The 27368-nt window shown below is 67.3% G+C and overlaps 1 protein-coding gene across 1 annotated transcript; it reads right to left on the bottom strand.

Moving 5' to 3' along the window:
- Positions 1-4389: 4389 nt before the first annotated feature.
- Positions 4390-26122, bottom strand: TPO (thyroid peroxidase). The gene is given in 18 exon segments (XM_036027612.1): positions 4390-4495; positions 5160-5280; positions 5832-5931; positions 7078-7209; positions 9059-9229; positions 10575-10783; positions 11131-11368; positions 12000-12170; positions 13347-13599; positions 17216-17557; positions 17559-17729; positions 18691-18897; positions 19289-19418; positions 21156-21288; positions 21968-22131; positions 23289-23373; positions 25406-25497; positions 26112-26122. Coding segments are annotated over 18 exon segments (2769 nt in total). The 3' UTR covers positions 4390-4456.
- Between the last annotated feature and the right edge of the window lie 1246 nt (positions 26123-27368).

Here is a 27368-nt window from a genome sequence, read left to right as displayed (position 1 = left end):
TGGGCACCCAGGCTTCCCGCCCTGGCAACCTCCCGTACCTGCCCATTGTCCTTGCTCTGCCCCTGCCTGTCCAAGGGCCAGGCTCGCCAGAGGTCCCGAGGACAGCGGGGTCAGACCAGAAATGTACCCCCTTTGGGGGGCCAGATCGGCCCTGGAGGTTCCAGTGTCGTCTGGGTTTTTAGCCCAAAGACACATGTGTCGTGTGGGCACCCGTGATGCCCCGGAGGACCCCAGCCCAGAGTCTCATCCAGCCTGCACGTGGCTCGGGGTGACGCCCTGACTCACTGTGTGGGCCGACGTTGATCATGCCTCCCCTAAAAAGTCGCCTTTGTGACAACGTCTCCAAGTCTGGCAACGTTTTTGCATTTTGCGCTGTTCTTCGGGAAGGCCGAGAGAGGCAACCTGGAGGCTGTGTGGGCTGTGGCCTTCCTTCCGCCTGGCTGCCCGCTTTCCCCGCCCCTCTGCGTTCCCCTAAGCCAGTCCAAGTGGCCGGAAGCTCACCCGTGGAGAACTCGGAGCGTGCAAAATACGTTTCCCTCCCTGGAAACGAGTGCTGCTGCGACAGCCCACATTGCCTCCCCCGGAAGTCACAGCAGCAGTGGCCGCGAACGGAAATGAGCAGCCGGGTTGCCAGGCGGTGAAAGAAGGGCGCAGTCTTTTGATGGGGCCTTTATTCTTATTTTTCACAGTTCTTTTTTTTTTTAATTTTTTTAACACTGAGATTTTTTTTAAAGATTTTATTTATTTATTTTTAGAGAGGGGAGGGAGAAAGAGAGAGAGAGAGAGACATCAATGTGCGGTTGCTGGGGGCCGTGGCCTGCAACCCAGGCATGTGCCCTGACTGGGAATCGAACCTGAGACACTTTGGTTCGCAGCCTGCGCTCAATCCACTGAGCTACACCAGCCAGGGCTTTTTCACAGTTCTTGTCGCTGCATCAACAGACACAGAATGTTCTTCTTCAAATTAAAAATAAATTCAAAGCCACTTAAAGAATACCCTGTTAATGCAAAATTAGACAGGCCTAGAAGACACCTAAAAAAAAAGGTACATGTAAAATCTATCAACAGTTTTGGTAAAGCTGAATCACCTCATACTGTAGTTTAAGCGTTTACTGATTGATCGTTGTCTCCCTCTAAGTTTAAAATCCACTCTGCTTCTATGGTGACGATGTCGTTTCATCACCCAGAACTCTAAGGGTGGTTCCGGGACCTGGCGGGGGCAGGCGAGGCCGGCAGTCAGCTGGGCCTGGGACCCTGTCCCGGCCTCAGTGTCGCCAGAGGGACGCCGTGTCTGGTGGCCGTGTCCCCGCCTCCGGGTGCCGGGCGACTGCGGACTGTGGGTCTGGGAATCCAGCCACCCTGACCCGGGACCCACAGGCCGCCCTCCTTGGCTTGCACCCCTCACGGCTTCCCCCGCTGGGAGGAGGGGGAGCAGAGCCGGGCACCCGCCCAGGGGCTGGCCTCCCCCTCCCCCAGCGGACAAGTCCTGCCCGGAACGGGACGCTGCCCAGGAAAGCAGAGGCCCAGGCCCCGGGGACACCCCACCCTGCACTGAGGAGCAGCCCTTCAGGGGCCCCTCTCTGCAAGGCTTTCCCTCCCCCCGGCTGCCCCCAGACGGAGGGCCACACGGGCCAGCTCCCTCCCAGGTCTGCCGATGAGACTGCTGGTGCTCTTTCCGGGTCCCTCTGTGTGGCTGCTTTCACGGCCCAGGCCACTGGGCCACCTGGTACCCAGAGCGCTGGGCGAGCATCGTGTGACACATGGCGTCACTGCAGGTGACGTGGACGAGACGGGCTGGTCCGAGCGGGCCAGCACAGCAGTGGCCCTGCAGGGAAGCAGGTGGACCGAGGAGGGGGGGGGGCCTGTCTGCCTCCCCTCCCCCTGGACTCTGGTTGGCCCGGGCCACGGCCCGCGTTTCCAGCTTGGCTGCGGCTGCGGCTGCGGGTGCCGAGGGGCAGCTGCGGGTGCCGAGGGGTGGCTGTGGGAGCCTCTGCTCCCTGCCCCTTCTCGCCGCCCCTCAGCGGGCGCTGGGCGAGCGGGCTCAGCGACCCAGCAGCAGGTGGGCGGTCTGCGTCCTGCGTGGGGCCCTCGTCTGACCTGGGTGGGTGAGGGTCGGCGCTCACCCCGGGCTGGGCAAGCCCACAGGGACCCAGGCTCCTTGAGGGGCAGCGGAGGGCCGAGGTGGTGCTGTGTCACTCCAGGGACAAGAGGCCGGGACGGCAAGCGGCTGCCCCGTGCGAGGACGGAGGACGGGAACGGAGGGCGGTGGCTCTCCCATCCGGTGCAGGTAAAGCACCGGCAGGAAGCAGCGGCCGAGGCTGTGATCCCCACGTCGGCCAGCAGGTGGCGCCGTCTGCCTTTGTCACAGAGGAAAGGCTGGTGACACAGCCGGACACCCCGAGTCTCACTCCCTGCGCGGTCCCAGGGTGTCCCAGGGCCAGGGGCTGGCGCGGTGCCCCCGTCGGACCAGCACTCGCCCCGAGTGGGTTCACGGGGAAGACGACGCTGTCCCGAGAGCACCCACAGGGTGTCCGGGCCCCGGTGACCAGCTGCCTGTCCACGGCTCCCCCAGGACCCGACGGGGACTGTGCTGCCACCTCCCCTTGGACCCGGCCGCCCTCCACGCATCGGGCTGTGCAGCGACCTCCGGGGCCACCCACCAGATGCCACCCCACCCCTGAGGGATGAGCCGTGGCCCAGTCACGCGGCGTCGGGCTCTCGAGCCCCCGATGTTTGATCATTCTGGGGCCCGCGTGGCCCCGGGCGCCGGTCCTGGCTCTTTGTTCCTTAGTGCGGGGTCCCAGGCACCCGGAGTCGAACAGACACGTGAGAACAGAACGAGGTCCCGGGGGCAGAGGGCAAGGCTTTTGCCGATGGGCCCACATGGGCGCGATGCCAGCTCAAGGGGCAGTGGGAGTCACCCAGGCAGGCAGAGCCCCGGGCCCTCCGTGCCCCGCAGCCGGTGGCAGCAGCAATGGTGACATCGCGCCGAGTTTGTCTCCTCACAGCTCCCCACGCTGTCTGGGGGGGAAGCCCAGCTCCCCTCGGTCTTGGAGCTGGACGGGAGGGCGGGCGGTCGGTGGGCTTTGCCGGGTCCTCTTCCCTCGTCGCCCGTGGGCCTCGCACTCACAGCCACAACCCGGGGACGCGGGCTGGGGGGGCCGAGGCCGTGAGAAGCGACCTGTGTGTGTGCAGGTGCCGGAAGGAAACCCTGCCCCCCCCAAGGACACCCAGTGGACGTCACAGGCCCCCCCGTGGGTGCCGCCACCGAGAAGCGCTGCCTTCGGGTCACGCGCTGCGGCGCTGGCCGGGGTTCCGACGGGTTTCCGGGCGGACACGGCGTCTCCGTGCCTGGACTCCGCACGGGAGGGCTCACTGTACACGGACGAGGGGATGGGGCGCCCTGGGCGTGCAGGCCCGGGAGGGCCAGCCGTCACCTCTGCAGGTGGCTCAGCCTCGGGGACTGCACCACGTCACGCGCAAAACAAGGTGGTGGAGACGACAGCTCTGGGGTTGGAGCGGCCGAAACTGCCCCCAGGCCGTGTGAGTCCAGGGGTCGTCAGGGGTGAGTCCAGGGAGGGCCCGTGGGCACGGAAGGGAGGGAGGGCCCTGGGGAGTGGAGGCCGCGGCTCTGAGTCCCACGCTGTCGGCAGGCCCCCAGGGCGAGGCGCGCCCCTTGTCCCCAGGCACAGTCTGCCCCGGAGATCTGAGTTCTCCTCCCGGGAGGGGCGCGGAGCGCGGTCCAGGCGTCCCTGGGACACGGCAGTCTGGCAGCCTGTGCCCCCCCCCCCCACAGTCTGTGGAGACCCTGGCCAGGTGGGCGGGGCCTCTGGGGGGAGCAGGAAGTAATGGAACGAGGACAAAATTAAAACGAGGAACAGTGACCCACGAGTGCGGTGGAAACACCGTTTTCCCGTTGGTTCGGCTGGGAGAAAAGGCTCACACACGCGTGCGGCCCGTGAAGGCCTCTCCACGGGGACCCCGGGCTCCACGGGGCGCAGGCCCAGGGCAGACGGGCCGCACACGTTGGAGCGCGACCCACCGTGCGCCCACGGCCAGGCTGCAGGGCGCACTCGTCACGGCCCCGTCGGCTGCGGCAGCACGTGGACGGGCCTCTCTGGGGCACAGGCTCGGTGGCGGCCCTGAGACGCGCGGGGGTTCTGAGGGGTCCCCTGCCCACGTCAGTCCGTCCCGGTCGGGCGGGGGAAACACGCCAGCGTCTGGTCACGTGGCCTGGTCGCCGTCCGTGGGGCTCGAGGCCGGCGTGACCGATGCCGAGGTCGACGCCTCCGCAGTTGCTACCAGACGGCGAGGCCGGGCGGGCGCCGCGTCCACAAACAAGGACCGTTCTGAGCTGAGGCGTCTCCCTGCTGTGGCTGTGGACGGAGGTCCCGGCTCCTCTGGGTGCTGGGGGCCGCGCGGCGGAGCCGAGGGTCCTGGGTTGGGGGGCGGCCTCCTACTGGCAGAGGAGGGTCTGGGACCCGCAGGCCGGGCCCTGTGGGAGCGAGGAGCACTGAGCGCTGAGCACACGGGCCGAGGGGCACCGCGTGGGCCCGGGCCCGGGGGTGCCCGCCGACCACGCCGACTGGCTCTGCACCCGGTGCCTCCCGGGACGGGTCCCTTTAGCTCCGGGGGGCCCCCGGTCGGCCCCTCCCTCCCATTCTGGACGGGCCCCGGCGTCGACGAGTCACTTCCTAATGCGTCCTCCTCACTCAGGGTCTTGCACAGAAGATCAAAACGGCAAAAAGCAAGTTGGGACTGACTTTCCCCACACGGGTCACGGTCATTCCATTCCTCGTGGCAGCCCACACTCTCTGCCGGCCCCCGGTCCCCCCCCCGCCCACCCCGCCATCATCCCCAGCCGCTGCGTGAGAGACGCTGCGGCAATGGCCCACGGCCCCAGCTGGGGAACCGGTTTGCATAACGAAAGGCTTTTCCCTGTCTTCTGCTCGGGCTCAGGGGTCCCGATCTGTCTCCACTTCCTTAGGAGGGGGCTGAGACGGTGACCAGTTCTGGTTCCCTTGCACACAGAGCTCAAGGGAGGGGGAGGCGGGCGGCAGGAAGGGGCCGAGGGGAGGGGACCAGGCGTGGTGACCCCCTGGGCCTCCACAGACATGCGCCACACCGTGGGGCTCTGACCGGACCCGAGGGAAGCCCACCTGCTCCAGGACCCCCCGTGGGGCAGAGTCGGGGTCCTGGCATCTCCCTCCTCCCGACGGGGAGGCCGCCGCCCCGTCTCTCTCCGTGACTGGCAGCGGGGACTTGGAGTCACAGTGTGTCCTGGGGACAAGCACACAGGCCAGTCGGCACCGCCATCGCTCCGGAGAGCCACGCGTGCCCCTCACGTGTGTGTCACCACCACCCCTCAGGCGTCATCCTGCCATTCACACCCTTCACACTGGGACGTGAGGGCCCTCGGTCCTGGGACGTGTCACTGTCTGACTCGGCTCTTGGCTCAGACAGCAGTACATTGTCAGTGCAGAAAAGACGGAAACAGTGTTCGGTGACGACACCAATGGTGTTTGCACACGTGGAACCGGACACACACACACCGACGTCAGTTCACAAGTTCCGTCCCATTAGAGGTTGGTAGCGGTCCCCTCAGAGCAGGACTGTGAGTGTGAGTGCACCTGAGTGTGCATATGAGTGGATGAGTGTGTGAGAGTGGGTGTGAGGATGCACGTGTGTGAGTGTGCATGCGTCCGGGAGGCCGACAGACAGTCTGCACCGGCCTCGGAGGGGCCAGCAGCACCCTCACAGGCTCCCCGCCCCCCCCCCCCCCCCCCCCGTGGGCTGGAACCAAACTCCCGCCACCTGCAGGGGGTGCTCACCACCAGCAGATGGCTGTCCAGGTGAGACCCGCCAGGACGCAGACCAGCAGGGCACCCAGCGTGATGGACACCAGGGACGCCCTCGGGAGCCTCCCGGAGTCTGGAGTGAGAATGTGCGGTGAGAGAGCCCCCCGGTCGGAGGGCAGCGGCCCACATGCCCAAGGCCGCCTGGGTCCCCACCTGGCTGCCACCAGGACGCCGAGGGGCAGGGACCTGTCCGGGAGCAGCGACTACACAGACAGGGTCCCTGCGTGTGAGGGCCAGGGGCAGCCTGCAGGACGATGAGACCCCTGTCCTTCCCCAGGGGACACGTCGGCCATCCCTGCAAGGACAACAGACACACTTCCTCCCCACCTGGGGCACCGTGAGCCCCATCCCAGGGACCCCGGAGGGTGACGGGGCCGGGGGACAGCAGGGCACTCATTCCAGGTGCGCTGGGGTCATTGCCGGCCAAGTGGGCAGAGGAAGCCGTGAGAACCACCTGGTGCCTGCGGCTTACCAGACGCCAGTCCCATGCACACGGCACCCGGAAGACACCGTGCACATTTGGACCAAGTGGACAGTGCTCGGAGGTCGTTAACACGGCAGCCCCGTGAGGGTCTGGAGCAGGCCAGGCTCCTCAGAGCCCTGTTCGCTCGGCCAGTTCTGGCAAGAACACCCCTCCCCCGCCCCGCACTGAGCCCTGCCCACGGCTGCCTTTCCTTCCGAGGCTGCTCCCACCCCCCACCCCACCCCCACCCCCGCCACGGGCCGGGAATCCATCCCCCGTCTCTGCCGGGTCTGGGGTGAAGCTCGGCTCTGCACGGAGGCCTCCCGCCCCGGCCGCAGCGGCGTGAAGAAAGTCTGTCCCTCTGTTTTAACCCGTGTCTGCACGTCGTTTTTCATTCACAAGACCCGGAGGCCGTGTCATGAATCCGACCTCTGTGACCGAGAAGCTATGTGGCCCTGAGCAGGTCACTCGACCTCTCTGTTCCGTGCACAGGGCTGATTCAGCACTGTGCCGGGATTCAGCCCACGGGAGGCGAGGCAGAGCCCAGAACAGTGCCCGGCACAGTGTCTCTCAGCAGCTCTGGGTCTGTGGCCCAGTCTCGGCTCCCGTAGTGACTGATGGCCGCCTGCTCCCTCCCTGCACTGGAGACTGCAGCCGAGTGGACACGCACGTGTCACCAGCCCCTGCCCAGCTCGAAGGGTCACCCCGAAGCATGCGACACCGCCCCCCGCCGGGGCACGTGGGGCGTGGCCTCACCGAGGCAGGTCCTCCCGTCGTCCCCCAGCACGTGCGGGTCCCTGCACTCGCAGCGGAAGCTGCCCTTGGTGTTCCGGCAGCGGGCCGGCGCGCGGCAGGGGGGCTCCGGCCCGGCCCTGCACTCGTCGACATCTGCACAAACGGCACAGCGGCAGGACCCCTGAGGGACCGGCCGCGGCCCACCGCAGCCCTAACCCTAACCCTAACCCCACGGAGCCCCGCTGCCCTGCTCTGTCCCCACCCAGGAAGAAGGGGACTGTCCCCTCCCTGTTGAGAAGCTGAGTGTCCCCAAGGCCCCTCCTGCTGACTCGGACCCTCTGAGGAGCACTGGCCTCCGGCCCCCGTTCCAACCGCCCTGGCCTGGCCCCTCCTCTGGCCGTTCCTCTGGCACCGGCGCCCCCCAGCCCAGCTCTTCCCAGCCACACACGGTGTCTCCGTGGGCTGTGGGGGGCTCTGAGGACACGGGGTGCGGTCAGGATGCCCCCGCCAGGCAGGGAGCAGGGTCCAGTGGCTCTCAGGATGCTGCTGCCGCTGGTGGTGACCCAGCACTGATGACACCGGGGACAGAACTGGCACTCACAGGCCCGTGATGGGCGTCAGCACCCCGGAGCCAGAGGGGGGCCGTGTCTCCCTCCACACGGATGCCGCCGAGAGGCACTGCACCCACGGGGAACAGAGAGGCCCCAACTGCACCCACCGTGAGGAGGAGGCAGGTCCCCTGGGGATGGGAAGGCACTGGCAGCCCCTGGGGCACGGGGGCAGCTGGGCTCATCACCAAGCGTGAAGCTCCAAGTCGCTGCCCCTGAAAGTTGCCGCCACCCCGGGGGTGTGGGGCGGCGGGCACAGGGCGGGCAGTGCTGCTGTGGGCCAGCGCCGTCCAGGCGGGTCCGCCGTGTCCAGCCCCCACAGCACTGGGCCCCCTGCCAGGCCCCTCCCTGCAGAGGTCGCCGTGGCAGCCGGGACAGGTGCCGCAGGCAGAGCCCTTCTGCCCCGTTCGGGAGGCCAGAGGTGCAGGGGGGCCACCCAGGCTGTGAGGGCCCCGTGGGGGGCCCCTCCCCACTTCTGGGGGCCCCTCAGTGAGTCGACACCAGCCGCTCTCACGGGGAGTCCCCAAGCGTTAAGGGACCAGTGGTTCCCAAATGTCCAGAGGAACAGTCTGTCCTGTCTGGCTGCTCCACAGGGTGACTCAGACACCAGGCCCTCCCTGCAGCTCTGAGTGGTGTCCCCCACACCTGGTGCCCCACCTGGCTCCTCACCTGGTTCCCACACCTGGCTCCCACACCTGGCTCCCCATCTAGCTCCCTCACATGGATCCTACACCTGGCCCCCCCACCTGGCCCCCCACCTGACTCTCCACCTGGCTCCCCCACCTGGCCCCCCACCTGGCTCCCCATCTAGCTCCCCCACATGGATCCCACACCTGGGCCCCCCACCTGGCCCCCCACCTGACTCCCCAGTGGACCCACGCAGCGGAGGGAAGCCAGAAGCAGCATCTCAGGGAGCTGCTCACCGGCCAGTTCATTCCCCACCACAGGCCCACGCGTGGCAGTCGGGAAGGCTGGGGTCGGGGCCCGTGTACCAGGGACGGGGCACAGGCCCGGAGACAAGCTCACCCTCGGCTGGGTTGCTCCTGCCCCACTGATTCCTCCTGTGGAAACACTTCTGTTTCGCTTCTTTAGGGGACTTGGCTCCAGAAGCCGGTCCCTACAGCCTTCCCCACCGGTGACAAGTGACTGACTGCTGGTCCCCGCGTGCACCTGCGCCACCCCGGGGCCTGTTGGACGGGACTGTCTTGATGCTCCACTGCCTAGACCGGTGTCCCCGGGGGCGTGGCTGGCTGAGGGGACAACCCGGAGGTCCCAACGCTCCCGGGAGGTGCCTGTGCTCGGGGCACCTCCCGGCAAATGATGCTTATTTTTAACCCGTGTCTGGAGGATGCAGACGGGGTCAGCCGTGAAAGGACCCCTGCGAAGCGACTGACCTGTGCAAACCGGGGGCCGGGAGTCCCAGCCTTGGGGGGTGCACTTGAGCTGCTCTCGGCCTCGGAGCTCGAACCCGTGCCGGCAGGAGTACGCCAGCACGCGCCGCCCGGCCTCGCCGCAGAGCACGAAGTCCCCGTTCTCCACGCCCCCGGGGAGGCCGCAGGCGTCCCCTGCGCAGGGTGGGGAGGCGGGCGCGGTCAAGCTCGGCCTCCCTCGGCGCCCGCCCCTCTGGCTCCCGGGCTGCGGGAATCCCATTCTGCACATGCGCAGTGTCCCTCCCCTCAGCCAGCCCTCCGCCCGCCGCCCAGGGCTCCCGAGTTCCTCTCCCGCTCGCCCGGGAGTCCCTCTGGCCACGCCCCCCCCAGGCCACAGACGGCTCTTACCGGGGCCACGGTCCGTCCCAGCCCATCTCACCCCGGCTGTCGTGGCAGCTGGAGGCCGCTGCCTCCTTGGGGCCTGCCTGCAGCCCAAGTCCCCAGAAGCCCCTCCCGCCCCGGCGTCCCAGCCCCGGCCCCGGCGTCCCAGCACCGGCCCCTGCCCAGAGGTGCGCCCCCTGCCTGGAATCTGGGCGAGTCTCACAGACGCGGGACCTGTCCTTCCTGGCCGCCGGCACCCGGCTGTTGTCTGGTCTCTCCCCGTTAAATATGACCTGATCTCTACAGACAGCGTGTGCACGAAAATCCCAAATTTGTACCTTCTTCCTGGGGTTCCCCTCCCCGACACCTCCAGCTCGGGGAGGCAGCCCACACCGACCCGTCCTCAGGAGCTGCCCGCCTCATCCGGGCCCCCCCTCTCGGAGCACACCGGCCCCAGGTGGGGGTAGGGTGGGACACACGCCAGTTCCCACGGGCCTCTGCTCCGTCCGCCCACAGCAAACCCCAAAAGGCACTCGGGTGGCCCTGCTGTCAGCACGGGTCTGTCCTCAGACCCTCCGACTGCCCCACCTTCCTCTCCTCCGGGGATGTCACCGCAGCTCCCCGGGATCTTCCTGCGTTGGCCCCGCCCCGCCCACGTGCGCCCCAGCGGCTGTCCTGTGCAGAGCGACGGGCAGGCGTCTCGTGGGGCTCAGGAGGCCTGGCGGGACTTGGCCGTGTCACTTCTCCGGTCTCGTCTCCCACTCCTCACCCCCTCCTCCTCGCCCCTGGCCCTCTGCAGGGAGCCGAGAGCCCCAGGCGCGGTGCCGCCTCCCGGGCAGCCCTTCTCTTGGACAGAAATGTGCGGCCTCTGGTGGGGGGGGTCTCTGGTCTCCTGTCTGCCCCCCCGCCAGCCCCAGCCACCTCTGCGACTGACCGTTCACTGAGCACCGACACAGCCTCACGGGGCAGTGCCTTCTCGCAGGGAGGGGCCCGGCCAGGGACAAGGCCTCCTCACCGTGGGGGACGCAGCCGAGGGCGCAGGCTGGGCCTCCCTGTTATCTCCCCCAAATGCGCCACCTCGAACCCGCCCCTTCGAGCAGCCCGGCGTCTGCTGTGGCCCCGCGCAGGTAACGGGAGGCGGCTGGAGGCTGGCGGTCACCTGGGGGAGCCGCCTCCCGCCAGGCGTCCAGGTTCAGGCCAGGGATGTCCTCGCACGGCCGGAAGTCCTGGGGGAACCGGGCCACGCGGAAGGCGTCGGCGGGCACGTGGGCGAGGCCGGAGTTGTCGCAGACCACCCTGGACAGCGAGTGCTTCCGCAGCTCCCGCCGCTGCGCCTCGGTGAACACGCTGCCGTGCTCCCACCACAACCTGCGCCGGAGAGGGCGCACACACGCAGGTGAGGAGGAGGAGGAGCCGCCGGCGGACCCGCGCCCCCCGCCCCCGAGCCCCGGGGCCCACGAGGCGGAAGGACGCGGTGTGGACTGAGACGATGACTCTTCCCCACTGGACGTGCCGCCCCGGGGAAGTCAGGGGCGGGCGTGTGCGGGGCGGGCGAGGCTAAGGCGCCCTCCCCAGGGGACGTGGAGGTTCTGCAGGACACCCGACGACGTGGGCACAGCGAGGACGGAGGAGAAAGGGCCGGCGCGCGGGGGTGGCCGAGAGAGAGCAGCGGGACTCCCCAGCCCGGCCGACTCCGACCCCTGCCCGACACGCACCGGTCCCCGTCCCGCAGGGCCTTCATCTGCCTCCCGACGATGCAGGCGAACAGGGGGCCCGTCCGCGCGCCCGGCAGGGGCTCCTCCACCAAGCCGCCCAGCCAGACGTCCACGTTGTCCGGGTGCTGGTACAAGGCCAGGATCCGGTCGGCCACGCCCGCGTCGGTGACGGCGCGGCTCAGGTCAGCCCGGGAGCGCAGCGGGGGCAGGCCACAGAACGCCCTCCAGGCGTTGTAACCTGCAAGGCACGCCTGCGCTCTCTCCTGGGTCCGCATCCCCCGAACCCCTCACAGACTCTCTGTCTGGGCCTCAGCCTCCCGTCCGCGTGGTCCAGCCGCGGGGGAGAGTGCAGCACCGTCCGGCTGTGTGGACGTGCCGGGACACTCCAGACTCAGGGGCCGACCCCTGCACGACCACAAACCAGCCAGGCGGGCAGCAGGCAGGTTCACTGCGCACACAGGGAGGTCGACCAGATGGCTGAACCCCAGGGGCCCACAGGGGCATGGCCACGGTGGCCAGTGGGGATGGTGTGGATGGGAGAGTGGAGGGGGGCCTGGGAAGGGAGTCCTGAGCCACACCCGTGGCCAGGAGATGGGGCCAGCTGCATAGGGGTGCCCGGAGGCCTCTGGGAGCTGCCATGGTCTCAGGACCTGGCCTCTTAGGTGGACGGACAGGAGGGCTTGCAAAGCCAGTTTCCAGGAAACTGACAAAGGACTGGCAGAAACATTTCATGTCAGATCGGACTCTGAGAGAAGGCCTCTCACTGGGTGGCTCCTCCAGGGCCGGGACCAGGACCAGGACTGGGGCCAGGACCGGGACCAGGACCAGACCAGAACCAGGCTGGCAAGGGGGCCCGGTCGGGCGCTGACCTGGCAGGCCGTGGTCCCGGCCCCGCTGTAGGTTGAGCGACGCCAGGTCGAAGGTGCCCTCGCTGGACAGCACGAACAGCCTGTCGGTCAGCTCCTCGTTCATCAGCTGGGCCGGCACCTGCAGCTTGGCCGGCTGGACGAGGAGCCCCCGCAGCAGGGGGTCCACACCGCCTGGAAGACACCCGGAGAAGGTGACCGGGCCCCTCCCGGCTCCTCGGGGACAGCAGCACCCCCCACCCCGAGCATGGATGGCGCTCATTCCCGATGGGCGTCCGTCCTGAGTCCACGGTTCGCCGTGTGCGGCTCCGTCCGCAGCCTCCCAGCCCTCTCAGGGTGCATTCTGCTGCCTGGACCGAGGGGACGGCCCGCAGGTGTGGGGAGGTCGGGCCTTGGGACCGAGGGGACCGGGACACGGGCCCCACAGGCACTCAGGTTTTTCCGCAGTGATCACACCGCAGCCAGGAGAAGCATTTGCTGATCCCTAAGGTCGGTAACGGAGGGCACTGGGCGTGGCTGAGGGAGCATGTCCAGGCTGTGCTCGCCTTTCCCCTCCAACGGGCCGGCTGTCCCCAGGGGACCCCGCAGGACACGGGTCAGAGCCCCGACGAGCACCGCTCAGCTGCCTCCCCGTCACCCGGACCCTTCGGGGCCACAGCACAGGCAGGAGGTCACACTGTGCCTCGGCCTCGGTGGGTGGCCTGGTGGCCCCGGCTGAGCCCTGGCCTCCCTCCCGCAAGGCGTGTGTGAGCGTTTCCGTGGGGACAGAGCAGGTGCGGGGACTTCTCCTCCGCCCCCCACAGCTGCGTGGCGCCAAGCCTTTGGAGACGGGATAGAAGCTTCCGGACAGACAGACAGAGAACCCGGGAAGGAGAGAAAGGAGGGGCAGCAGGAGTATGGAGAAAGCCCTTCCAACACGTCGCCCGGAACTGAAATGGTTTTCCAAACAAGCCACCCCCAAACGCAACCCGGCCGGGACACTCAGAAGCCACACCGCGCGAGCCTGGCCGGCGGACAGACAAGGGTCTGATGGTGACGTGGCTGCGTTCGCCGTGCGCGGTGTCGGGCCTGACTGCTGCTGCGGGTGTTGGAACGGTGGGCGGGGGGAGCCGACCCGGGCCTGGGAACTCTCACCTGCGAACGTGAAGGGCTCAGAGACCGGAGGGGGTGTTTCTGACGGGCAGCTTCCCCTTTAGACGCTCTGAGCACACGTGTTTTCTCCACAGACACCGGTGGCCGGGCAGCACCCGGCCGAGCGCCCTGGTGAGCAGGGGGCCCCTCGGGGGCTGCGCAAGGCGGGGCTCGGTCTGGGGAGAGAGGCCAGCGGGGGCGGGGGGGGGGGGCACACACCTTCCTTGAGGAGCCTCCAGGGGCTGAAGAAGGTGTCTCGCAGCAGCAGCGGGGGCAGGCGGTCCTGGAAGCCGGCGTCCAGCCGCCGCACCAGCGGGTGCACCGTGGCGTGGCCGAAGCGGAAGGCGGCCGTGGAGAACACGTTGGACACCGTGGGGTCCACAGTGGGGTCGTAGCCCTCGTAGCGGCCCACGTGCTGCTCGAAGGCCTCGGGGCCCAGGATCTTGGGGACGTAATCCCGCAAGGTGATGATCTACATGCGAGGAAGGGGACACGGCAGCCTCTGAGCGGGGGGGGGGGGGGGGGGGGGGGGGTGAAGGTGGCAGGGCCCGAGCCTCCCAGGTGAGGGCGCCAGTGAGCAGGGGAGCAGGCGAGCAGGCACTGCAACACCCGGGGTTCCAGACCAAGTCTCAGAGCTCTGCACTGACCGGTCAGACAGGACATGTCAGAGATGCACCCCCCCGCCCCCCCGCCAAGAGACACACACCCTCCAGGGCGGGACAGGCCCGGGGGCTGCCGCCGCTGGGCTCCTCACACACGCGGCAGTGTTTCCGTCCGAACCGTCTTCTCCCCGCACCCGCACTTCACCTGTGAGCACGGCACCGGCACCCGAACCCACCGCAACGTCGGGATCCGGCCGCCGCAGGGAGCCTGGCCCCGGGGGCTCAGGAGCCAGCCCCGCGTGGGCTCTCCCCCCACCCCGAGGCTGTGTGGGAGCCTTGCCAGCCCTCCCGAGCCCGTCTGCTGATCTGCCAAAGCTTCCCGCGTGGAGTTTTTGGGGCATAAAACACGCACACGGTTCTTCATGTGAGGTGTGTTCACAGTGTCACGTCTGGGCGTAAAACACAGCAGACACACCATGTTGTGCCGTGTACAACGCACACCCATGTTCTGCGTGCATGTTATACACGGGATCACGATGCCCATTATTGGTACACCATGGCATGTAGTCACCGTACCCAGTGCATAAGGCGTGTCCTCATTTCCCCTCAAAGATTTGGCAAAAAGTGCTCATCGGACACGGCAAATCACGACGCCTTGTACACAGGAGAACGGCGCAGCTCGGACAACTCCGTCTCCCCACGTGTGGAGGGAACGGGACGCGGCGAGGACGGCGCTCACAGGTCCACACGGGAGCAGAGGCCGTGGCTCCCCTCGAAACCGCCTCCCTCTGCCCGTCAGCTCGTCCTCGGGCCACCACTCGGCGGTGGAGGCGCCACCGGGCTCGGGAACAGAGTGCGTGCCGAGGGCTTACCGACCAGCCTAAGGACGCACACACTCCTGTGCCCGCTGAGAAGACACAGGGCGCCGTGCACAGAGAGGGGACAGCGGCGCCAGCTGTGGTCGGAGACGGGGGTGGGGGGGAGGGACACTCACAGACAGGGCCGGGTCTCGGCACACAGCCTCCTGCTGCCACAGGGGCTGCAGACCCAGCTTCTTCGTCTTTTTCTTTGTGTTTATCTACGTGTTTGTTCATCTTTGTGGGAAACCAGGAGTTCCGTTTACAAGGCTGACTCCAGAGCACGGCTGGCTCCTCGGACGGCCGTGGGGCTGGAGGCGGCCCGGGCTGGCTCCCCGTGGGAGCCACGAACACGTCCCCCACGTTAAACTTCGTCCAGTGAGGAGCGCGTCTGCCATCGGCCCCAGGGTCTCGCATCTCAGCTCATCCGCTCAGGAGGGCCAGCTGCCAACCCTCTGGGCCACTTGACATGTGGCGAGTGCTGGGCCTGCCCACGTGGCAGTGTGTCGTCCCAGACGGTGGGGCACATCTGTCCCTGGGCACAGGGAGGGTGCGTGGCTGCCGCCCCAGCTGGCGGGAGGACGAGTCACGGGGCTTGCTGTGGGGTGTCTCCCCCGACACCCACGGACATGGAACTCGGGCCGCACCTGGGGTCTCCAGGCTGACACACGCAGAGCACCCGTGTCCCTGGTCTGCGTTTGGGGCAGTCACGGCTTCACCACGCAGAGTCCGCCCCTCAAGCTCAGGTGCAACTTCAGGGCCACAGATGTGTCCAGGGGCTCTGGCAGGCCACCAGGCGAGTGGGGCCCTACCCCCTGAGCTCATGGGTGACAGCACTCCCCTGACTCCCTCCTCCAGACTCGTACACCCCACAGCAGAAGGACACGAGACGTCCAGGTGGACGCTGGGTCAAAGATGCTGCCCTCTCTCCCACACCCTGAACTTTGCCTGCAATCCGGGAGGCCAGCAGTGTGCGGTAGTCACCGCTGCGGCAGGCCGACATGGCTCCTCTCGGCCCCAAAGTGGCTGCCTGCACGCAGCAGAGCCCTCTGAACCGGCAGCTGTCCCTGTGTGTCTGTGTGCCCCACACGGCGGCCTCCTCGCCTCGCCCGACAGGCCCCCCCTCCCTGCCTGGCCTGAGACGCGGCAGACAATGATGATGGTGCTACTGGCCTCCGAGGCTCCCGCAGCCACCGCCAGGCCCCTCCCCAACGGACAGACCAACGGACCACAGACAGGGAGATGGGCTCCAGTGGGCTCTTGAGGTGCAGGAGTGACCAGAGACTTGATTTCTACTCCCAGTGGGGCCGGGTCAGGGCTCCTGTCGCGTTACACCACCGGCGGCCGCACTGGCTCTGACCCCTCCCAGGCTCCTGAGCGTTCCCTTCCAGCCCCTCGCCTCCCAGCGCGTCCGCCCCCCTCTGTCCAGCAGGGTCGGAGGTCAGCGAGGGCAGCGCGCAGTGTCCACGCAGCCTCGGGCTCTGCGTCAGGTTCCCGCGGCCGGTCCAGCCGCTGCGCCACACCGACCACACGCGGACCCACACGCCCCGCATGCACACCCACGCACAGCACACGCCGTGTGCTACACTCCCCCCCACCCACACCTCAGAGCCCACACCGCACACTCACTCGGCACACATCCCTGGGACGATTAGGGGAATCCTGGGGTGTCTTCAGCCGAGTCGCACGCAGCAGGTGAGGGCGGGCAGAACGGACAAGCTCCTCCGTCCGCTGCAACACCACGGGCCTCTGGCCACCCCGAGACTTCGGCTGCGATCCTCGGAGTCACATGAAAACCGCCGTCAAGGAGGAGAGAACTGAAGCTCTGATTTGACTTCCTGGTTCGCAAATCTGGCTTCTGTTCCTTTTCTCGCTTGTCTTCAAACACGGAAACCCCAGGAGCACCGGTGGGCAGGCGGCTCTCGGGGGGGGCTGGGAAGGCGCTCGGAGTGCCGTGGCCACCAGGGGCCCGGGGGAGGGACTGAGCCTGTCGCCGCTGTGAGCAGCTGGGGCTGCCGCCGTCCTCCGTCGGCTCACAGCGGCCAGCCCCAGGGCGGACCAGAGCTCAGACCAGGGACTCCGACCCCGTCCTCCAGGAGCTGCGGGGCGAACCTCAGTGCAGGTGCCAACGGCGCGTCTGCGCACCTGTCCAGGGAGCCCGCAGTGGCTCAGCTCACCATTCAGGATGCCCGGGAGGACTCTCCGCACCAATCAGGACACCCGTGGTGACTCTGAGCACCAATCAGGATGCCCGTGCGGACTGCACACCAATTAGAACACCCATGGCGACTCTGCGCACCAATCAGGACTCTCACAATGACTCTGACCACCAATCAGAATGCCCGTGGTGACTGCGCACCAATCAGGACACCCGCGGCGATCCTGACTACCAATCAGGATGCCTGCAGTGACTCCACCCATTCAGTACGCCCTGGGTACTACGCACCAATCAGGACACCCGCTGTGACTGCGCACCAATCAGGACGCCCGCAGTGACCCTACGCACCAATCAGGACGCCCGCTGTGACTGCGCACCAATCAGGACGCCCGCGGTGACTCCGACCACCAATCAGGATGCCCACAGGGACCCGTGCCCTGGCTCAGGACGCCAGGAGGGCTCATCACACACCTGGTGCAGGGCGCCCACGACCTTGCGCGCCTCCTGGTAGGCGGTGTCGGCGCTCCAGTGCGGGTTGAGGGCCTTGAGCGCCGCAGCCAGGCGGTTGTGCTCGCGCAGCCACAGCGTGTGCAGGGCCGTCAGGGACAGGACCTCGCTGGCCCGGCTGTCCCCGGCCAGGAAGCAGGGGGCCGGGCCCTGGGCACCGGGCTCTGGGGCGCAGGCCGGGGGCGTGCGCGGCGGGGCGAAGGGTAGGTAGGCGCGGCCGGCGTCCGCGTGGCGCGTGTTCACCCGCAGCAGCCCCTCCGCGCTGGTCCAGTTCCGCAGCTGCTTCTCCAGGGCAGGGGAGCTGCCTGTACACGGTGGACGCGTCCAGGAAGGAGGTCAACCCGTTCATCTGCTGTCGTGGGTTCGCCGCGGACAGGTTGCCGAACAAGGCGCCTTGGGCTCCGGTGCCACAGGCGGCGGACGACCGGTAGAAGGGCAGGCAGGTGGTGCCCGAGGTCCCTGAGGCGTTGGCCGGGAGCTGCCGGAAAGGGGGCCCAGTCACCTGGGGTTCTCGGCACCCTCTTTGCAGACCCCAGGAGCCCCACGCCATGGCGAGCCTGCTCTCAGTTCAGGCCAACCCTCCTGTGTCCGGGGTCAGGGTCCCGCTCACGCCCACTTCCCCCGGTTTCCGTTTGGGAGAGCGTGTTCAGTGCCTTCCTGATTGGAGCCTCACCTGCCCGAGCCTGCGTCCCAGCTGCCACTGGTCATATTGCCCCCCCCAATCCTCCCAGAAAGCCCTCGGCGAGTGGGGCCTGCCGGGACCAGCAGAGCGCAGCCCAGCCCGGCCCAGAACGCCCACTGCGAGGTCTACGGCCCAGTGTCAGCCAGGACAGCGGCCCGCCGGTCTTTGCTCGCAGGCAGAAGACGCCCTGTGCCAGGCCCGGAGGTGTTTTCCGAAGGGAAGTAACGGAACACCCGGCCTGCACTGTGTCTCTCCGTGCACACGAGCGGGAAAGTCGAGCACCGTGACCCTCCCACGGCACCAGGTGCCTCGGTGGCATGCGCCCGCACACCGGGGCCGGTCCCAGTGTGTTCTCAGCGGCAGTAACTGAACATACGTCAGCAACGAAGCTGAGAGCCGCGGACACGCTCCTCAGAGAGCAACTGGCCACGGAAGCTGCCGCGGCGCGTACACCCGGGGACGCTGAGACGGCGCCGGCCAACCCGCTCCCAGTCTGTGTAATGACGGAGGCAGGAGTGCGGGGGTTGTGGCTCAGTGGCCGGGGCTCGGGATGACCCGTGGATGGGACACTCAGGTGCAAGCACAGACACGCACACACACACGTGAACATCACACACGGGCAAGCACAGACCCATCCTCGACAGCTGCCCCCCCCCCCCCCCCCGCCCCGGGGACAGGACGGACGTGTCTCGGTCTGACTCTCTAAAACGGCATCAGTCGGCCCCGGGGCAGCAGCAGACGTGAGGGCCGGCGCTACCTGGATGGGGAAGCACGGGTGCTGGCTCTCGCAGGTGCGCTGGCAGTCGGCCCCTCCCCTGAGCGCAGCTCCGCTGGCGCTCTGCGGCGTGAACGCGATGTCGTGGTCGATGTACTGCCCCCAGGCCACCAGCAGGTCCGAATACTGGTCGTCCTCGGTCACAGCCTCGTTGGGCACTTGGATGACCCGCCGCGTCACTTCCCAGACCTGGGCAGCGAGAAGGGGGGCGGCAGACGGGGTTGGGTTTCTCGGGTCAGTTGCTGGGAGCAGAGGGGCCGTCGTCCCCGCCTCCTGAGCGAGTCACTTCATTAACGAGTGTCGGAGCGGGCTCGCCCTCCACCCGGGAGTACGGGGGCCTCTGAAACCCGGGTGGGGACAGCTGGAGGGACAGCTGCGTCGCCCCCTCACGGGCTGGGATGCAGGTCTTTGCAGCCCCAGCTCCTCAGCTAGGAAGTCGGCTGTGACCCCCCCCATGGAGGGTGGGGGGTCAGGAATCACACCGGCACCTGCAGGAGCCCGCCACGCCCACCCAGGGCGCAGGGAAAGGTCAGGGGGGCCTGATGGTGACACAGGTCACGCAGCGTCCTGGGGTACCCACCGGCGGCAGGGGGACCCCGTTGTATAAGAAGTGGGGGTTCCAGCCTCGGGGCTCGCTGATGCCGTCCTCGTAGGCGGGCGGCAGCCACCTGGCCAGGGCCGTGTTGGAGGCGCCCCACCTGGGATGGTCTCTGGAAGGAAGGTGCGCAGTGAGCGTGGGGAGGTGGGGGAGGGGGAGCTCGTCTCCTACGGGAGCCTGTTCTCCAGGAACACGGTCGGGCTGGCTCCCCGGGCCCTCGGGCTGGCTCCCCCGGGCCCTCGGCCTGACACCGGCCTGCAGCTGGGTGCTCACCCCCGTGGTGCCCGACGGAACCGCTTCCCGGGCGCCTACGGTCGGGGACCCCGTCCAGAGCCCCACGCTCCAGATGCACCCTTTCCTCACCCTGAGCCCACCATTCCCGCCTCCCCCTCTGGCAGCCTTTCAGGTCAGGTGTGCCCCCACACTGTGGCCAGGCAGGGGCCCTCCCTGCAGGACAGAGACTTGACTTGACGGGGGGGGGGGGGGGGGCGGGGAGGAACTCTCCCAGCAAAGACACAGTTTGGGAAGTTCTGGTTTCGCGTCCCTTATTCAGGCACCCTCTCCTGCCGTGCACATTGGCCTCCAGCGTGGAGACGCTGCTGGAAACGGCACATCGGAGGAGGAACTGCTGAGATGTCCTGAATTCAGCAGTGAGGCTCTGTCGAGGGGGCATGTGCTCGTGCAGCTGTTGGGGCTGAAAATAAGCTTTTTCTGAGAGAAGCAAGCCGTGGCTGGCTGACAGGTTTGACAGTTAGTTAGAAGGGAACGTGTCCCCGTTTTGACAGAGAGAGAGGACTCGTGAGGAGGTGCAGCTGGTTTAGCGACATCCAAGCTGACAAACCGAGGTGAGCGCCCGGCCGGAGTAGGGCGCCCCCCAGTGACGGGCCTGGAGAACTCGCGGGACGCGAGGAAAGGTGCTGACCCCTGTGAGGACCAGGTGCTCCCGTCTTCGCTGGAGAAGGAGCTAAAGGATGGCCGACTGAGCCGTCTGCCAACAGACCCTCGCGGCCCGGTCACTGCCGAGTTTTCGTGGCGTTTGTTAGCCCACGAGGGCGGTGACCACACGACCCGTCCCTCCGGTGGGGAGATAACGCTTCGTGATAAAGGCAGAGGGCTGTTGCCACGTACGCTGGAGCCATGGGGTGAGCCGGGCTCCCCCAGGTGAGCTGGGGCCCACGGCCCCCCCGCCAGCCCCTGAGAAGAGACCCTGTTCCGCTCCCCAGCGTGGGTCCCGGCGCCCGGCACAGGCGGGCGGGAGGTGAGAGGCTTCAAACCGACGGGTGCACAGGGTGGGTGCACGGAGTGGGTGCACGGAGTGGGTGCACGGAAGGATCCGTGTGTTCCGGGCCCTCCCCCCATCTCCTGAGTCAACCGCCGCCAGAGGCCAGAGGTACTTCTCCGCACCTCGAGCTGTGCCTGCCCCTTTCCGCTCCAGGGCCGGGCGGGACCTCAGGCTGGGAGCCCAGGCGCGTCTGTCAGGAGCCTGGAGGAGCCCACTGTCCCCTCGTGATCCTGCTCTCGGGCCCCGAGCGCGGCGTGCGGGGCCTGCCCAGCGCCCCGAGTCTCCCGGGTCCCCCCGACCCCGTCTGCCACGCCGCTCTGCTCTGCCTCCTCCCCGTCACTCGGCTGTGACTCTCCCCACCCCATCATGGGGCATGCTGAGCTGGGGGCCCTGCCCATGGCCTCGGTGCTGCGGAGCCGGGAGGCCATGCACACAGGTGCCTGGACGGGGCACAGACGGGTGAGTGGCCACGACGAGGAGTCAGAGCCCACAGGGAAAGGGTCACAAACCGCCCGGTCACGTGCACGCCCAGCCAGCTGGGGGCGGCCGGGAGGCGGGAGGAAGTACCTGTTGTTGCAGGCGCCCGTGATGAGCCTGTACTTGTCTGCCAGGCAGGAGTCTGGACAGCGGGGGGGCAGCATGTGGGCCAGGCAGCCCGACAGGTTCGCGATGGTGCTCAGCACGTCGGCCGGCAGGGCGTCTGTGGGGACAGTTTGGGCATCAGCGCCCGGCAGGACCCGGCGTCGGCCGGACGGAGCCTGTGCCCGGGGCCTGGGCTCCTGCCAGCGCCACCCTCCTAGAACCCCCCACCCCACCCCAGCCTCCTCAAAGCCTGGGACACGGGCTCTCAAAGTCTTCATTCCTCGAGATCTTTCTGGAAAGCCGTCCCGAGAGCTCTGAGCAGTGCCACTTGTCACCCGGCGCAGCTGTGTTCGGCCGGTGATGCTTCCGGCGCGGGGAGTGCCTGGCACTCACCCCTCCCCCCAGACCCTGCCTCGGCCACGGTCACCGATGGCCACGTGTCCATCCACCAAACCTCCCTTTTGTTCCCTGGTACACGGCCTGGGTCAGGGCCCCTAAAAGAGTCTCTCTTGGTTTTTGGTGATTTTTTTTTTTTGCCGATTCTATTCCTATTTATCCTACAACTTGATTTTGAGCTAGTTCTCCAAGTCCACTCTGAGTAGCAGAGAGATAGTTAAGTCTCCAATTAACTTAAAAATACTGTTTTACCAGCTGCTGCTTTCGTCCTGTGAGCGAGCAGGAGTGGCACCTTCCTCTGACCCGTGGGACACCCCCGGTGACACCCCTCCGTCCCTGAACGAGGTCCCATCCCCCCCACCCCCCGCTGCGAGGCGGGGCAGGCCGCCCTCCACGCTCACCCGTCGGGAGCCGTGCCTGTCCCGGGCGAGCCTGCCGCCTTAGTGCCTGCACCGAGGCCTCCATGACCTCCGCTGCCCGGGACACGGCCCGGCTGCTGGGCTCCGGGAGCTTGGAAGCCGACAGGAGCTGAGATGGAGAGGCGACCTCCCTCTTCCGGAGGTTTCTGGGGCACAGAGGGGGGATGCAAAGTCTGTTGCTCTTTCATGGTGATTTGGTACCTACTCGCCAGTCCACGAGCAGACAGACACTGATGGAGAAGCTACCGGGTGCCCGGCACCGTGGGGAACTCAAGGGCGGGGTTTGTGGGGATCCTCCGTTCAGGGTCGCTGGACACCAAAACAGGCGGCCAGTTCGCTATCCAGCGGCCAGCATCTGCCGCCCACCAGCTCCCCTCTCTGAGCCGGTCCGACCCCCTGTGTAGGACAAGCCTCCTCCTGACCCAGCTGGACACTGGGGTGCAGCCGGGGGCACAGAGAGCGTAGCTTGGCCCGGCGCCGACCCGAGCGGGGCCCCCGTCTCAGGAGGGTCCAGTTCTTGTGGGCGGAGACCGGACGGGGTGACGAGACCCCCTACCCGCCGGCTGTTCGCCCCCGTTTCCCCCCAGCTTTACGCAGCGTGCTGGCTGTGGGCTCCTGCCAAACGCCTTTCCCGAGTGCTGGGACCCAAGTCCAGGCTCGTTGGCAGTCAGTGGACAGCGGGGATTTTCTGGCCGGAACCACAGACGTCTGGGGCGAGCCAGCTGCCGCCTGGGGCTGTTTGCCTCCTGGGCGCTCGCACGGTCGGTCGACTCCCGCGAGTCCACGTCTCGGCTGCGGGCCGGCTGTCCTGCCTCCCAGGCCCCTGAGCGCACATGCCCTCACCCCTCTCGGCCCTGCACGCGCTAAACGAGGGCACGTGACCCCCGTTCAAGGGGCACACAGGGCGGGTTTCCCCCCAGGGCCCACACGGGCGGCCGGCACCCGGGGCCAGTTCTGCCCAGGTTGCTGCCTGATTCTCGGGGGAGGAGCCCACTCAGCATCAGCCTCGGGGGTCCCCGGCCCTGGTCTTCCCGGCCCGGGGGGGAGCCGTGGGGCTTCCCTCTGTTTTGCTGCTGAAAGACTTGGACACAGATGGCCGGTTCTTCCGGCAGCTTCCGCAGGATGGTAGCAAGTGAATCGGCCCACGAGAGCACCAGCTCTGCGTCCGTGAGGCACAGGCCCTGGGACCGGCCTCGGGCGGGGGGCGGGGTGTGGAGGGCAATCGGTAACCGTGTGAAGACCGCCACAGGCCTGGGACCTGGGCACTGCGCCCTGCCCCGCCATTCCCCCGGGCACACAGTACCTCTCCAGGGTGTGGTGGATGGCACCGTCCACCAGGAGCCGGCTCTCCTCCAGGACGCGGAGCACGGGCGGGTCCCCGGGGCCCCCTGCGGAAGGAAGGCCGCCCTCACGAAGAGGCCTGCGTGCACGCCTGGGCTTGGCATGGACGCCAGGCCCACGCCCCGTCTGGGCGGGGGGGGAGGGCCTGTGGTTTCCAGGATAGACTCCGTTCGGGGCTTTGAGCAGGGCCGTCTGCCAATGTTTTCAGACCCGGCACAGACCTGGAAGGTGGCAGCGCTTGACCACAGACAGCTCTGCCGCCACGGAGGGTCCCAGGCCTGTTCCCGGAGCTGTGACCCGGGCGAGTGGCGCACTGGGGCGGGCAGCCAGGGGTGCGGCGAGGACCCGGCCCTGCTGCCTGGGGCTGCAGGCTCTGCAGGTGCTCGGGGAGCTGGCCGCTGGTTTGCCTCTCAAGGTCCGTGAGCACCAGCGGTCCCCACCCAAACTCACGCAGAAATCACAGGTGTGGCTGCTCAGATTCCGGCTGCAGTGAAATTGGACGGATGCAAACTGTGTTTCAAAGAAAGTTTACCAGTGAGTGATTATTTTGTTTCAAAGCTTTTGTTGGCTTGTTGTCAACTGGAAAAAAGTCTTTTATACTAAAAAATGTAAAAGGGAAACACTGTGAGGTAACCTTTGCCAAATAAGTAATTGACAAAGTAAACAAGCAATAAGCCAGCTTCAAACGTCCCAGTTGACAGTCAGATCCGCAACAAAGGGCAGCCTTTCTCCCGGACACTGTCTTGTGCGTCACTGCACACCACTGAAAGTTTGAGGGGGGAGAGTCGCACCTCTCAGAGGTGGGAAATACTAGAAAACTGCTTTAGCAACGCTGTATTCCCATGTTTTAGAGAATAACTTGGTTTCTAAACCTGAACCTGGAACAGACACGTTCATTCTGCTGAACTGCGCTCTGCACCAGGGTCTCGCCGCAACTCGGAGCTGCGTGACTTCCGGCGTTCGCCACCCTGGCTCGTCCGACCAGGAGCTCCACAAAGAACAGCCCAGGGACAAACGAACCGATTCACAAGACGTTTGCTGAACGCCCGTCACAGGCCAGGCCCCGGAAGGGCTGATTTTCAGTGGGGGAGCTGGGCCGCCTGTTCCTGAGCTGCTGTGACACGCGACTCGGTTTCCCCTTTTCCTGCGGTTGGCCAGCACGGCGGCCTGGGCTCCGGTGCAGCGCCCCGGGTGCTCCCCAGTAATGACCATGGTGCAGTTGTGGGGTTCACCTGTGAGCCGAGGGCAGGACCCAAAGCGCCCCAGGTAGCACCTGGCAGGAGCAGAGCCCACCTGCCTGGTCCGACCTCGGCGCCCGCCCGCCTCGCACGTCCCGATGGCGCTGGAAGGCGTTGCACTGGCTCGAGGAGCACCCCTGTCCGAGCCCCGTCTGAGACCCCCTGGCCCCAGGGCACAGCAAGAGTGGGGAAACTGGCTCCCAGCAGGAGGCACAGCTGGGTGTGGACGTGGCTGAGCTGCTGCCGCCAGCCCTGGGGGACTGTTGGGAGGCCTGTGGTTCCTGGGGAGAGCCCGTGCCGCCAGGCCGTGTCGACCAGAAGCTCCCAGAGAGGGGGGTGCCCCCAGGGCACGGCTGGCGCCCCAGCACCTGGCGGCCCGAGAGAACCTGGCGCTCGGCTGCAGACTCTGCCAGGTTCAGTCCGCCCCCTCTGGGGTTTGGGGGTTTCTCCTTCTGTGTTTCTTACTTACTGAGCAAACCAAAAGCAGAGTTCAGATGTGACTTCTCTACACCTGGATAGCTTTCGTAACGAAGTCAGGCCTCGGAGCACCGGATCTCAAACGACGCGTCACAGAATGACTCAGCGAACAGGGATTTTATAGCAAAACTTTTCTTTCCCAAGTGCCTGAGCAGGTAACACAGACCTGTCCTATGTGTTTTCACAGGAAAATCCGCTCTTTTTTTTTTTTTTTTTAGAAAGCATTGTATCTTTCTCCTTTTCCTGGGAAACCAGAGGACAGAGCGAGGGCTCCTACCTGCCTCCCCGAGCCGCCCGCGGGCGTGCTGGGCTGGAGCCGAGAACAGGGGCCCCATCGGGCCCAGAGGCCACCCCTGCCACTTACCCCAGAGCAGGTCCTTGGCTCCCAGCAACAGGAGGAGAACTTGGCTGCCGGCCACAACCAGGACGACGGCCAGGACGGCCAGCGCGCGCCCCCTGAAGTCGGGGCGAAAGGGGAGAGGCACTCAGCACATGGCAGCAGGGGGAGCTGCCCCCGGGCGGGGGGGAGGGGCGTCCGGTGCTCAGCGTCTCTGGCAGCCGCCCCCCGCTCGCCCGCCACGGTGACGGGGTCCGGAGGCTGGCGGCGGGCTGTGCAAGCCCCTGACCCGAGTCCAGAGCCGGGGAGACTGCCCCTGGGGCCGAGGTGCGGAGCGGCCCCGCCTGCCCTAATTGTCTGAGGAAGAATCTGGCAAACTCTGCCGCTGCCGCCGGCCGACGAGCCGATGCCCGGCCGTGTGGGTCCCTGAGAGTGAGCGCTGGGGACAGCACGGGCCCGGCCCCCCACAGCACACCTGCCCGGGAAGGAGGACCCCCCACCCCAGGACCTGGGCCTCCGCAGCTGTGGCGAGCGAAAGCCCTGCGTGCGTGTGGTTTCTCGCAGCGCCCCTTCCCCTGCTCCCAGGACGCCTTGGACTCAGGCTGCTGCCAGACAGAGCCCACAGCGCAATGCCGGTCGTTTCTACCTCCCCGCTCCGGGCTTTCCTGGCCCCGTGGCCCCGGGCTCGGTCGCGGCTTCTGAGGGAAGCGGTGGGATGAGGTGGCGTCTTTACCTGGCGGACATGGCGGCGGAGGCCAGGCCGTGGGGAGGGCTCGTTGCCATCGGTCAGCTGTGCTCGGAGACTGACCCCGACCCCCTTGGCCTCCCCTGGACCACACACGCTGCAAGTCCCGAGGGCTTGTAGTTTCTGCCAGGAAGGGGGAACGGCGCGTTTTATAAGCCGGCCGTTTCTCCTCCCCCAGGCGCGGAGGGGAGAGTGAGGCCCGGGCCCCCCTCGGCCGCAGGTGCTGTGAACCGTGACCCTCGGCGGCGCCGGCGCTGGCTGCCCTCCCTGGACGCCGGCTCTGCGCTCCGACACCCGCTCAAGTGGCCGGGCTGGAGAGGCTGCGTCCCCGTGGCGACGGGACGACCCGGGCGGTGTCCTCACCAGGCGTCCGGAGCTGGTCGGGGACAAGGCCCGGGAGCCCCGAGCCTCCGGCCGCGCGTTGGACAGAAAGCACGCACAGGCGCTGGGGGGAACCCACGGACATCGGCCCCTGACACCCTTGTGTCGCCCGCTGGGCCCTGTCACCAGCTCCACGCGCTGAGCCGGGGCGAGTGACCACCCCACGAACCTGTCACCACGAGCAGCGACAGGAAGCATCAGGCCCAAACGCGGTGACATTCCCGTGGCGACAACGGTGGGAGTTGGGACTTGACTGCACTGTCAAGGTCACGTGCACACCCGCAGGTCACCTGCACACTCGGGCACGGTCCACACGCACCATGTGTCCCGGGCACTCACGTCAACTCTGCACACGGGACACCGGGCTGTGGCGGCGGGCCCCACCCCTGGGCAAAGGGACGCTTGGAGACCGGCGCCAGCTGCCCGCCACCCGCAGGGCTCGGTGTGGGTGCCCCGTGGACCGTGGCCGTCCTCTGCGGCCCACTGAGCTCAGGAGTTCCCAGGCCGCGCGTCACAGCACTCGCTCGGGAGGGGCCTCGGGGCAGAGCCGGGTCTGCAGCAAACAGCAGCGCGGTGTCTTCGGTGGCACCTCCCCCCAGAGCACACACGGAGTGCACACGGAGTGCACACGGAGCGCTCGTGGAGCTCATAGAAGCACACAGCACACACAGAGTACATGCAGAGCACACATGGAGTGCACAGGGAGTGCACAGGGAGCACACACGGAGTGCACACGGAGCACACATGGAGCACACACGGAGTGCACACGGAGCACACATGGAGTGCACACGGAGCACACACGGAGTGCACAGGGAGCACACATGGAGTGCACACGGAGCGCTCATGGAGCACACGAGCACACAG

Source organism: Phyllostomus discolor, chromosome 6 (assembly GCF_004126475.2).
Source record: "Phyllostomus discolor isolate MPI-MPIP mPhyDis1 chromosome 6, mPhyDis1.pri.v3, whole genome shotgun sequence".
Taxonomy (NCBI): Eukaryota; Metazoa; Chordata; class Mammalia; order Chiroptera; family Phyllostomidae; genus Phyllostomus; species Phyllostomus discolor.
Note: the sequence above shows the minus strand (reverse complement) of the source record. Positions and strands in the feature narration are given on the sequence as shown.